The sequence below is a fragment of the Pistacia vera genome, unplaced genomic scaffold (genome assembly GCF_008641045.1).
Source record: "Pistacia vera cultivar Batoury unplaced genomic scaffold, PisVer_v2 Contig754, whole genome shotgun sequence".
Taxonomy (NCBI): domain Eukaryota; kingdom Viridiplantae; phylum Streptophyta; class Magnoliopsida; order Sapindales; family Anacardiaceae; genus Pistacia; species Pistacia vera.
Window position 1 is genome coordinate 808,595 of NW_022196617.1, and position 13,562 is coordinate 822,156.

Genomic DNA, 13,562 nt, shown 5'->3' on the forward strand with positions numbered 1-13,562 from the left:
TTAATCAAAGGTAATTATTCTCAATTAAATGCTAATACCCTTTAATTATGTAATCCTCCTGTTTAATTATATATCTTCTTTGAAGAATCAAAAGTCTGAATTTTATGAGTTTTTATTTTTTCTTTTTTTTAATTGTTTATGAGGGTTTAAAGACTGACATTTGTGTATTGATCTTGTTTTAAGGAGTAGATTAATGGCGTCAAAGTTGCCTCAGTTACAAGAAAAGGCAGTTCAGGTTTCACAATTTGTTGTTAAGAGTGGGAGTGGATTAATGGCGTCAAAGTTGCCTCAGTTACAAGAAAAGGCTGTTCAGGTCTCACAATTTGTTGTTAAGAGTGGGAGTTCTTATGTCAAGAATTTAATGGAGCAGAACAAGCACCATGTCCAGCATCCACCAAGCGCTGAGAACTGCAAATTACTCGCCAAACAATTGTTCTACACTCGCCTCGCCAGGTAATTCCTGAAGCTCATTCGATTTCATTATAATAATATATTTCATTAGACTGGTTTGATCTGCAATTTTCTTGTTTACATGTAGATGAGTTGTATCAAAATTAATTCTGAATTCTGTAATTCGGAATGAATCAAATTCTCAACCCATAACCAATATAAACTCGAAGTTTTCTTTGTAACTCCCTGAACGTGTTCATAGTAGCTCTGTTCCATGCCTCGTTTCATAGGACCCTTAAAGTGACTATTTCATTAGGATTTGGATTTTGACAAATAGAATATTCAGATAAATCTATGTTTTGTGTATGCATTATGTTAATTAGTTAATTGTCGAATTTGATACTTGCAATTCTGCAGTATCCCTCATCGTCGCGAGGCGTTCTGGAGGGAACTTGATGGGGTGAAGCTGTTAATCAAGAACAGGCAGCTGGAGTTGAATCTAGAAAATGCTGGCCTGGCTGCTTTGTTTGGCGTTGAGTGTTTTGCTTGGTTTTGTGGAGGTGAGATTATTGGAAGAGGCTTCACCTTCACAGGCTACTATGTTTGATTGAAATTCCTTCAGGATTTTCAGAATTTTAGTACTGCTATTCCAATAATAGTAGTCAGTTTTGTCCCTTTTGTTTAATTTTAATTTGCTCCGCAAATAAATTGACACATTTTGGATACTCTTTGTTCAACTATTTTCTGGAGAATAGATTCCAGAGAACATTCAACAGTCAAATTCGATAAATAATATTCCAGGCATTTCCGGAAACGCTTCTAGATGTAAAAATCTGAAGTATTTTTTCTGATCCATCAACTCAAAATGTGAAAGCATTGACTTCGTAAACAAGCATTTCAAAGAATCAAACCGGCATGAGAATTATGAGCCGTTGAAAAACCTGAGAATTTGAAAAAAAAGAAGGAAGAAAATACGTGTTAAGCTAAATAGTTCTTGAATGATCAAATCAATGCCATGTGAAACCAGAAATGGAGAATAAAAGCAATTCTCCATGGAATCGATCCTTCTGCAAATGGGTCCTGAAATTAGAAAACTGGGTTCATTTAGTAAACTGAAAGAATCTGCGCAGGCATTTATGTAGCAAAAGTCATTGCTTCAAATTTCAAACGATAGGGAAAAAATTAATATTTATCAGAATGTCGACATGATTTATACACAATTTTCGTGAATAATATGGAGAATCAAGCGTAAATATTTTTTTACGCTATTTAACGTAACCAAAACACGTTTGCACATTGAATAGCTAAAAATAAACGTCTCAGAGTCCCATTAAAATTTCCATCCATCTTCTAGTTTCTTTGACTTCCATATTGTCACAAAAATTGTGTATAAATCTGTCGGCATTCTGACAACATAGTAATTTTTTCTCTATCGTTTGAAATTTGAGCAATGACTTTTGCTACATAAATAGGATTGAAAATAGGAAAACAACACAACTATTCTCATTCCTATCCAAAATATATAATTGTTTAATATTCTTAAACTAATCCTATTCTATTCAGATAGAAATATTTAGATTTTTTCAACCTCTAAATTTATTAATTTAATTAAACACCCAAGAATAAAGTGTATAAATGATAAATCACTCCCATCCACCCACATATTTTTGCAGCGAACTATAAGAAAGGCAACGGTTTGTTAGTGTGGTCGGTGTGCGCCGATATGACTTTTTCTAACTAGATTACCATGGATATAATCGAAAAAAGTCAGATCTATAGCCAAAGATTTGGTCGTTAACGGCCAGATCTGGTCGTCAACGACAGCATAATCTCGGCTGCCAACGATGGCCAAGATATGGCCATCGTCAACGACCAAATTTGACTATTAACGCCAAATCTTTCGCGTAGATCTGGCCATTTTCTGTCAAGTCCATGATGGATCTGGTAGGAAAATGCCATATCGACGCACTATCAGCCAAATCCAGTTGGTATGTCTATTTCGGCGTTTTTGGCACCATCTAGTGGTGGTGGTCAGCTTCCGGTATTTACTGAGTGGGTGAGAGTGTTTTTGTTAATTTTAAAACTTTTATTGTAGATGGTGTTAACTAAATTAAAAATGTAGGAGATTAAAAAATAATCTAAATATTTCATAAAATAATTTCCAAAATTTAACAAACACATTTTCTGATTCATATCAAATTATATTCTCGTAATATCAACCAAACTCAACTTTTTCAAAATACTATTCTAAATACTCTACCAAACACACGATAAACATTTAGCCATGAAGGTGCTTAAAGGAAATTTGAAATTCTTTTTTTTTTTTTTTTTGGCATCCGGGAGTGACCAAGCCAGCTTGCGCACATCTCAACTATTCATGGAGCCCTGAAGTTAACGGCCAGATAATCCTTCAGTGGCTATCCCTTATTATAGTCGTGAAGATTCGAACTCAATATCTCTTAAATAATACACCAAGAGTCTCAAGCAAACAATCAAACTACCTAGAGGTAATTTAAAATTTGAAATTCAAACTTTATAAAAGAGTAAACTACATGCCAGATCATAATATCATTTTAATTTATAGTGAGTAACAAACAATTCTAGATTCATACATATTCATCGGTTAAAAATAACTTCAAACGAATTGCAAATAGGATGAGAAAGTGATTTTTATAAATTGCATGATATCCCCATACTCATCCATAGGTAGTCTAGATGGTTAAAGTGAATTGGGATAATATGGATAGACGCACACTGTCAGGTTCGATCCCTCATATGAGTATACAAGAGACTATAGCGGTGGATTACTGCGTTACCTTTTTCCAGGACGGACACCTTAAGGGGTGACTATTACCCAAAAAAAAAAAAAAAATAAACACATTATATAGAAATTGTAATGTGTTCTTAATCTTAAGTAAGACCATAATATAGAACCTGTATATCTGAGAATTTTCATATAAATTACATTCTTACTTTGAAGTTTGAAGTCTCTCTACCCCACACAATCGAACCACACATACTAAAATTATTCATCCAAACTGTTTGTGTTCCAATCCTAGTACTCAACCACAGTTTAGGTTAAAAATAAATTTTAAAAAAAAGGGCACCACCACCATCACCATGCATGAGCACGACTGTTAGAAAGTTGAAAACACAGTGAAGAACAATAATAATATTAGTAAAAGCAGCGGTGAATCCGGAGAGAAACAAGGGCATGCATGCAAAGCAAAAAAACACAGCAGGAAGAGAAGCACGCCAACTAAGGCGTGTTGCACGCATCCACGACAAAGACTAGACATTTTGGAGCCACCTGGGCCGGCCTCAGTCACCGCACCATCACCACCACCACTTCCACCACCACCGATTTCCTCTACCATGACCCACCACAACATCAATCAATGGCCCTCTCCCCTCTCTTCATCATCATCCACTCTCATTATTGACCCACTTGATCCCCATCATTTCCCTCTCGTGCTCCCTCAATCAATGCCTCTTTTTCCTTTGTTTACCATGTGTGTCACTCTGTATTTTTATGTGCACTCATTGAACCACAAATCTCTTGCCATTTTAATTATAAGTTTAATTTTTCCATGGATCATCTTATAATTCATATATTTTTTTTTTTTAAAAAGAAAAATATCTTTCGGTATTTGTGATTACCCTATATAATGACACATTATTATACACTTATATCAACTTTTCAATTTTATTCACCCGTGTTACCACAGATACGATATCAAAGTTTTTTTTTTTTTTTAAATAATAGTATAGCACTCCTTGAAAATAAAGTTGTTATATTTAATAACGTCTTAATTAACAAATTTATTCACTGAACTGAAGAGTAAACTTATTTGATAGTCGATACTGTTACTGAATCCATAAGATAATATGTCATATAATATTGGATGTGAGTAGCTAGTTCTACAGTAATATTTTGACTAAATTCTAAGTCTTTTTAATTGGAATTAAATGAGTATCCTTCCGTAAGATCTTCATTAAATATAAGTGACAAGCTAGAAAGCAAGGATTATCAATCATAAAATCTTAGCTCTCTGAATTCCCACAAATACCAAACCAACAAATAAATGATCAGATCTTACGTCATAATATACCTCTTTTCTTTTTATTTGTTTTGTTTTGTTTATATATATATATATATATATATGAGTGTTCGGTTCTGGACATCCTGTATTTTTTGAAAAAACGAGAAAGGGAACTAGAACCGACGGTTTCGGTTCCTAGATACCTAGAACCGGAACCTGTAACAATGGTTTCGGTTCCGGTTCTAGGTACCCTATCAAATTACAATTATCCCCCAAAAGTTTTTAAAAGGCAAAAAAAAAAAAAAAAAACCCTTAAAAAATTACAAATAACCTCCCCTCCACCTTGCATTTGTTAACAAAAATAAAATTACAAATTATAAATTCAAAATTACAAACTCAATTACTTTATAAAGGTAGATTCTCAAAAGTCAAACCAACTTACTTTAAATGTTATGAAATATAAATATAAATGTATTTACGTTACTTTTTTTACAAAAGTTTTTATTAACCCCCCAACTCTTTAATTATGTTTTATATTAGTCTCGATTCCCGGTTTCAGTTTCGGTTCCTAACTATAGGAACCAGAACCAGAACCGCACAGTAGCGATTCCAAAAACTTAGAACTGGAACCAAACCCCGGGTATCCGCTGGTTTCAGTTCCAATCGATTTTTTTGAACACCCCTATCCCTATATATCCACTTCATATTTCTAATAGAATAATACTATATTTATAAAGAGTCTATGAATGCATTAATGTAAAAAATCAAAATAATAAATGCACATTATATGACGGTGAATGACACAATATTACAAAGTATTATTACGATTATTTTGTATGCAAGACTTTGTATTTATAATATTATTATTGATTTCAAATATTGTGTAGCTCAACTCAAATTGGTTTAAGTTTTAAGCATCTATGAATTAGTAAAAGCTTATATGATTAATTATATATATTATCGAACTTACTATCTTTTTATTATTTAAGAATAAAAAATATTTACAATGCATAATGATTTTGAATTCTAATTTAATCCAAAACTATTAATTATTTAACTTAATTGTTAATTAAATTTCAAATGATAGATGGATTCATGCATAAAATTGTTTCTATAATAAAGATCAAGCATAACCTAATGTCAACATAGAACAAATTTTTTTTTTTTTTTCAAACAGGATATTTAGGCTAATTTCTGCATATCTTAACTAAATTTTAATTTATAATTAACACAACGTTCCATTACTATAATCACAACCAGGAAAACATTATCTTTGTTGATTTTTTTTTTTCAGCATTTATTTGTTATCACTGGTGGTTCATTGTGTCATGTCACATTTATTGATTTGAATAACTATTATCTACATTAGAATTAATATTATCTATATTGAAATGTGACATTCCTCATTTTCTCTTAATCCTATATTACCAGTAAAATATAAATTATTCGATACAAATTTAATTACATTGATATTATGTTTGGACCGTTCGATTGTGTTATACATTTTCGCATTAAATTAATTTATAAGTTTAATGAGATAATCTAATTTATTGTTGATTATGCACCTAATCATAAAATAATTGGTGTTCAATTTTTTTTAATTATTATTATTATCTTTTACGGTTTCCCTTTAAAATAAAATTTATGAACTTTTTAATATTTTATTATAAAAGCAACCAAAATTTTCCTTGAAGTTTCCAAATTAAATGTGATAAATAAATAAAATCACAAAAAATATGGATAAATACAAAAACCAACACGACCGACCAATAAATGACAGATTAGTGGGGGCCACGTCAGTAATGATCCATAGCTTTCATACTGAGTCCGCCCTATTTTTCCTGTCACTTTACCAGCTCTAAGTAGTGCTTATGATACTCATGGGGTTCTGCCACGTGTTGCCGGTGACATTGGCTACTGGGTGACGGCAGCTTAACGCTAAAATTCCTAAAATCCTTCAAACACTTGGACGGCCGAGGTTTGAGCCGTGATACATGGACGGCTTTGATTTTTTGATGGAATACGAATGATGCCCTCTCTGGGCTATCTTGCTTTATTTGCACGCTAGCTTTTGTGGGCTCACAGGCTTGGCCCATTTGGCTCGGCTTCTTTAGCTATTGTGGCTTAATGATAATCATTATATCAACAAATTAAAATTAAAATAATTATTAAATTTATTAAATAATATATATAAATATTATTTTTGAAAGTAATATTATAATTTTCTAAAAAGGGTATTAAAGGAGTTGTTCGTAATTACTCCCGTGTTAGACTTTAAATTTTAATTCCACTCGCAAGGGGTTAGTGACATCTTACCGTATATTTAATTACTTCCGTGTTAGGCTCCGTTTGATTCATCATTCTGATAGTTTTAGAGTAATATTTTGAAAAAAAAAAAGTTAAATTAAGAAAATATTACGATGTAAGATTTGAAAATTAATAAAAATACCCCTTATGTTTATTTATTTACTAAACACCCTTATATAAAATATTAAAAGTTAACAAAAATACTTCTAATCCGTCCATTAAATATAGACACCGGCCACCACCCCTAGAGGGTGGCCAGAGTGTTTTTACAATTTCTAAAAAACATATTTAGAGGTATTTAATTAAATTAACAAATTTAAAAGGGTCTAAAAGAAATTAAAAAATATAGAATAATATTTTGATAATAATGACATTTTACTGTTTAACTTCATTAAGAATATTAATAATAGTATCCCTAATAGCGTAACAAACGGAGCCTAATATTTCTTTATTAAGGTGGGTTATTAACGGCTATTATTCACTAATACTCTAGAAAGATTACGACTTAACTAATATTTAATTCTTGTGTTTGACTTTTTTTCACCTTACAGCATCAAAATCAAATGCTTTTTACAAATACATTTAACATAAAACCCTTATTTGGAAATACCCTTTTGTCCAAAATCTCAATTGATGTGTTATAGATAACATTATTAATAATAAATTTGGCCTTTACAATTTTAATGAGCCAAAAATATATAGAAAAAAAGAAAAAAATGCCGCCACTAAAGACACTTTAAGAATAGATATGGAAGAAGATGATAAAATAATACTTTAAGAGTTAATCATACCGACTAATAAAATAAGAAAGACATTGCATAATGGAAGTTGACATTTGTTCTCTCTTCTAACTGTAAATTATTCAATCTTTTTTGACGTCTGGCCATGCTTACAAAAGAATGAAGAATCAGAATCATTATTTATTTACTATTTATTTAATCTAAAGTGAATTACTTTCTAATTAATTACAGGATTAGTGGAAACCTCTCTGGTGGGGCTCCCTTCTGCCTCCTTCCCCTGGTTTTTGTCTTCAAAACAAACAAAGCCCAGCCGACTCACACTCACTCACTCACTCCTAATCCCAATCCCAATCGACACAGAATCAGCAGTGTGTTTTCTCTTTATTTCAACTCTAGTGGTCACTCTCACGCGTTTAACTCACACGGATTAGATCATCTTCTCTGCTAAGTTTTCCCACCGTTCAAACAGAAGAAAGTTGAGTCCTTCCTGGAAAGTCGAGTTTCAGTGAGAATTTGTGTTAAAATTTCGGCTTTCTTGAGGTGGGTTTTGGTTGAGTTTCAAGGAAGCATGGAATTGGAAACATTTTTTAAAGCTTTCAGGGAAACTTATGTTTGTGTGTAAAAGATATTCTGAATTTTTGTCCTCTTTTTAGTTCCTGTTTTGGCCTTTTTGCCACTTCGAAACCTCACTAATCCCAGTTCAGATCTTCACTTTATCACTCTCAATTTCATTTTCTGAGCCAAACCCACTTCGCCAAATCTTCAGAAATTCATAAACGATCAATCAAAATTCAGTCTTTTTTGGTGTCGGAAAACAGAAAAATGCAAGATCCAACAGCGTTCCAGGCAATGAAGCCGCATTTTCCAGAGCTTGAGCAGCTCAAATGTCCGCGCTGTGACTCCACCAACACCAAGTTTTGTTACTACAACAACTACAATCTCTCTCAGCCGCGCCACTTCTGCAAGAATTGCCGTCGTTATTGGACCAAAGGTGGCGCCCTCAGAAACATCCCCGTCGGCGGTGGCACGCGCAAGAACACCACCAAGAAACGCCAGAAGCCTGACCCCGATCCCTCCCGGGTCAACCCGACCCGGAAATTTCAAGAGCCATCGCATTCACACCCGCAGTCATTGTTGGCAGCCACTTCTTCGCAGGAAGCGGGCGGGAGTGGCGGCTCGGACGGTGACCCGGGGAGGATATACGGATTGCCCGTGGATCAGGATCATAAGATGCTGGACATTTCAGGGAGCTTCAGCTCACTCCTGGCGTCCACTGGTGGGCTGGGAAGTGTCCTGGATGGGTTGAATCCAAATGGGTCGGGTTTAAAAATGGTGCCAATGGGTGGTTTTGGGGAGAGTTTTAATTCGGGTGGAAGTTCGGTTCGGACATCCGGGTTGGATCTTCAGGGCAATAATGTTGGTGGTGGTGAGAGTTATATGCAAACTAGTGGAGGTGGCGGTGGCGGGGGTGGGGGTGGTGATTCAAGTTGTTGGAGTAGTGGTGGTAATGGGTGGCCTGATCTTGCTATTTACACCCCAGGTTCTAATTTTCAATAAAAGAGAGAGAGAGCTTTATTTTTTATTTTTATTTTATTTTATATAATTCTGGGTTTAATGATGTTAAGTATGGTGGTTAATTATGGTAATTAGGAGCATTTTCATGATGCTATTTGCCATACTAGAAAATTACATGACATATATATATGTATAGGTAATTTCACCTTTTTTTTTTTTTTTTTTTTTTTTGGGTGAGGTGTTTTATGTTGGTTTGTATGAGTTTTCTCTAAATGAAAGAAGAAAAATGGGTAATTTTTTTAATTTTATTTTTCTCATTTAATTATTGAGTATTAGACTTTATCATATATTGTAATTTAATGACCATCAATATCACTAGGTACATTTTTGTATATTATTATTATATGTAATTTACATAACTAATTTATGGTAAGGCTTTGGTTTTGTTGTATTCTCTAGGAATCTTTGCTCTCGTCTTAGATGGGATACGGATGAAAATTATATACAATATAAGAGAGACAATATCATGTAGCCCCTTTTGCTTTCGAGTAAATATCATTGACATATCCATAATTTTAAAAAACTTTACGACATCTCATTCATGCGATAAAATATGTTTGTCAAGCATTGAAATATTCTAACTTTCTCGTCTTTCGGAAGTTGACTCAAAAAAACGTCGACGGTAGTAACAAAAAAAAAAAATTGGGGAGTGTTATACACTATATAGTTTGCAAATTAACGTTAACGCAGTTTCTCTTAGTTTTGAGTAGCTATCGATGACATATCTATAATTTTATAAAATCAGTGACATCTCTCATATACATTAAGATATATATTTGTCAACCGTTGAGTATTTTTGACTCCTAAGATTATTTCTTGTCTTTCAGAAGTTGACTTGGAATACAATCTTTTTCCGTTGATAGCAAAATGCAAGGATGTGATTAAACCGTTTTTCCAAACCTTAGGGTATGTCGATGATATTAACCCAAAATTTGGGGAGTGTCGAAGATATTTACCCTCCATTAGGTAGGAAATTAACCTAAGTGAAATTATTGATTTGTTTAATAAGTATGGGATGCATGAATGTAGAGTAAAGGATAAGTTGATGGAATGGGAGAAAGATATGGGAAATCCAAAGTCCATAGTTCAAGTTATTTTGTTCCAATTTTGTCTTGGAAGCACTAGACAAATTTCATTAAACTTTCCCTACCACTTGGATTTTGTTTCTAATTCTTTTATGTTTTCTTATTTACAACTTGTCAATCTATTCAATATGTTTTTAATCTTCTTTTTGACCATATGCTTTCCTAAGATTTAAATGGTTTGAATAGTCTTATACTATTAAAGAAACCTAATTGACTAGATCATTATCCATCATTTTCATTGTTATGAAGTTGGTAATTTGGATTGAACACCAAATCTTTTTTAGCCAATCTCCTATTTCTCTAAGTTGACTTTTATATGATCATTGTAACTTGTTTAGTTCTTCAAAATACATATATATAAAATGTTTATGAGTCGTTTTTTACCGATCAAAATTTTTTAGAAAAAGAAAAAAAGTATGTTTTTCAAATTCGATTTTCTAACTATAAAATGGGTTTTTCGAAGCAATCGTATCTCGAATTTATACACTTATAGAATGATATTATCAAAGAAAATATATATTTAAAAATGAAAATAATCTAGTTGTATTGATAGGTCAAGCGATAAATAGACAGTCGGCACATATATAACTTTAAGGCTCTAGGACTCTATTTGTTTAGTAGTCTTCTACTAAAAGTTGAAACCTTAATTTGGTAAAGAATACTAAAATCAATCTATTTGGTTTGAATTGATGAAATGATATGTAAGTAAATGAGTTGAATTATCAAAGGGCTTTGTCCTCCTCTTTATTATTTCTCATGGGCCGTGCTCAATGATGTGGTTTATTGGACCACTTTCTCTCTCTTTGTGTTAACATTTCTATCTACAGCCAACCATTTGTGGGGGTTGCTGCTTAATTACTTCGACATTTGGAGAAACTTGGCCAACTATGAGTGATGTGACTCTCCATTGAGAAGACCAATTTCTCCAAAAGAATTCTCATGAAGAGTCCACTATTTTACCCCCCCACTTAATTGTTCTTTAGCACTCCTCTCTCTGTTTCTTCTTTTTTAATTATAGTAGCCATGTTTGGGTTTGAAATGTTAAGGGCTAGCTTATATGCACTTTAGTTAATTCTCCAAAGAGACTAGCGCAACAACCCACCGTTATGGTTATCCATTTAAATTGCGGATGTTCAAATGAGGAATCAAATCTGAGATCGTACACCTATCCACACTGTCCCCAAATCGCCCTAATCATCTGAGCTACCCAAGGAAGAATCATTTAATTGTTTTTTAGTCATCTTCTTTTTGCTCCTTCCTTTTTAATTATAGTAACCACTGTTTTAAAACCCGGATTAGAGGGTAACTCGTTTTGATGCTCGGGTCACGGGTCAACCGGTTGGACTGACTAGTTGGACCGATGACGTCAGCGACAATTTTAATATATTACAAAAATTCCCCTAAAAAAGTTTAAATTAGTCTCTAAAATTTTTATTTATTTAAAAAATGCCCCAAAATTTACCAAATAATCCATAAACTTTTGACATATATCCAAAACACCCCTATAAAATTACAATTAACCCTTATAATTTTAAAATATTACAAAAACTCCCCTAAGACCTGAATCGGACTGAAGAAGCTGCCGGGTCTCGGTTTGACCGGCCGATCCAATTTTTAAAACAGAGATAGTAACCATATTTGGGTTCGAAATGTACCTATAACTTATAATCAGATCCTAACATTACACTATGAATATGAGGTGTTACATGGAAAAGTATGGAGAAAATATATTTTTAAATATAATATCAATAGAAATCAATGTAATGCTACTATTCTCTATGGAGAAGAAAAATATGTTACTTGTCTTGTGGTCCGGAGTAGTATTGGTCAATAATTGGTAAGTTCAAAGTGAAGTAGTGAGTATACATTGCAATTGAAGGACAAAAGCTATCTAGGTCATTGACTTTAGGTTTCAAATGAGTTGTGTCTGGCCACCAAGTTTGAAGAGAAGGAAGCCATGACTTTGCTTTAATTCCTTGGCTACAATTAATGCTTTCTACATCAATGGCGATAATTATTAATGTCTATTGTAATTTAGGCATTGCTGCATTGACCATGATTATGTTGCTCTGTGCTAGGCTTTTTCATTTGGTTTCTTAATCAAGTTATGAAAATTTCAAGAAAAATACCAATAATCGTGGATGTGTTAACCTTATTGGCCCAATATTGTTAATGGGCTATTGCTGTTTGATTGCTTGTGGATTATGGTTAATAATTATACCTTGAATGAATATTTATGAACTTAAATCATAGTTTAATTTTTTAGAAAACTGAAATAACCAAGTAACAATGTCCAAATCAAGGACACAATCAAACAGCAAGTTAGAACCAGAAAAAAAAAAAAGTCAAGGCAAAAACACAAAAGGCACAACGATTTACGTGGTTCGGCCAATATGCCTACATCCACGGGTGATGATGTTGGGTTCACTATATGAGATGGTACAAGAATTACAGAACACTCTCACACGCCTTCCAATAAGTTTAGGATTGAAAGCAAACTCTACCTCAAACCAGAGTCAATCCTAGAGAAACTGTTCTAATATAAGAGCAAAAAATCCATATGTTTCTCTGCACGATCTATGTTATGTTTCTAACTCGCCCCTTCTTGTGTATGAAACAAGATAATCTCAAGGCTTCAGTAAGTTTACAAAGGAAAAACAACATTCTGCCCTTAATAAAGAGTTGCCAAATTTGACCAAAATTCAACCACCTATTGGTTTCATGACACAATTTATGCAACATCCTGATGATTATATATGCTCCCTTTTGAACAAAATTCATAGCGCGATGCCTTAATTTATGTTTCAAAATTTATATTCTCTCCATTGTCTTCAGGGCTCATCAAAATTTTTGATGATAACATTGGAATAACGGAGAACATCCTGTGCAAGCTCTGTCATTGTGATATACAATGTTAAGTAAAACTCTGGTAATTGAAAAAAAATAACAACACAAAATGATATGGATAATTTTCCAAAATAAACTTAGTCATTTTGCAGACTAAAGATTGTCGAGAAGACATTACCTTTTCGACAACTGTGATCTTGTAGATAAAAGAACTAATTCTACAAAGCTTGACATTTGATATAGTGTTTAACTTTCATTACTGCATCAAGAATGAGATATGAAAACAAAGTATTACATAATGTAATTGAATATATTAATAGCCAGAAGACAACAAAAACAAACCTTTATGAGCTGTAAGAGGATTTTGCTCACTGAATTTGGGGAGAATGGAAGAGCTAACTAACATAATCTGCACAAGGGGCAACAAGAAGTTGATAACGGTCAGTAATTGCAGATAAAAATAAAGAACATTCAAAAAGAACATGCTTCAAAAATTTCACCAGTTGGTCACTTGTTCTGACTATTTTCTCTCTTTCACATCACAAACACCAATGCAATTGACAAATCAAATATCT

General features: G+C 33.0%; 3 protein-coding genes across 3 annotated transcripts in view; 2 read left to right on the forward strand and 1 right to left on the reverse strand.

Annotated features, from left to right (window-relative positions):
• Nucleotides 1–1,082, forward strand: LOC116115859. Its single transcript, XM_031401987.1, has 3 exons — nt 1–10; nt 190–453; nt 808–1,082. The coding sequence occupies exons 2-3, from the start codon at nt 194–196 to the stop codon at nt 995–997; spliced, it is 450 nt and encodes a 149-aa protein (XP_031257847.1). The 5' UTR covers nt 1–10; nt 190–193; the 3' UTR covers nt 998–1,082.
• Nucleotides 1,083–7,789: 6,707 nt separating this feature from the next.
• Nucleotides 7,790–9,298, forward strand: LOC116115804 (dof zinc finger protein DOF3.1). Its single transcript, XM_031401942.1, has one exon. It carries the CDS (start codon nt 8,303–8,305, stop codon nt 9,035–9,037), a length of 735 nt encoding a protein of 244 aa, XP_031257802.1. The 5' UTR covers nt 7,790–8,302; the 3' UTR covers nt 9,038–9,298.
• A 3,216-nt stretch (nt 9,299–12,514) lies between these two features.
• Nucleotides 12,515–13,562, reverse strand: part of LOC116115792 (NADP-specific glutamate dehydrogenase) — a 103,247-nt gene continuing 102,199 nt past the window's right edge. The window contains exons 16-18 of the transcript XR_004125717.1: nt 13,330–13,396; nt 13,166–13,246; nt 12,515–13,033 (exon numbers count right to left, since the gene is read on the reverse strand). The gene's annotated coding sequence lies outside the window, so the exon portion shown is untranslated. The remainder of the gene's footprint in view (nt 13,034–13,165; nt 13,247–13,329; nt 13,397–13,562) is intronic.

Bases quoted from the DNA above. Each gene is read 5' to 3' on its own strand.
- LOC116115859 (XM_031401987.1), top strand. From the start codon at position 194: ATGGCGTCAAAGTTGCCTCAGTTACAAGAAAAGGCAGTTCAGGTTTCA. The intron at 454-807 runs GTAATTCCTGAA...GCAATTCTGCAG, and splicing joins TTCTACACTCGCCTCGCCAG to TATCCCTCATCGTCGCGAGG.
- LOC116115804 (XM_031401942.1), top strand. From the start codon at position 8,303: ATGCAAGATCCAACAGCGTTCCAGGCAATGAAGCCGCATTTTCCAGAG.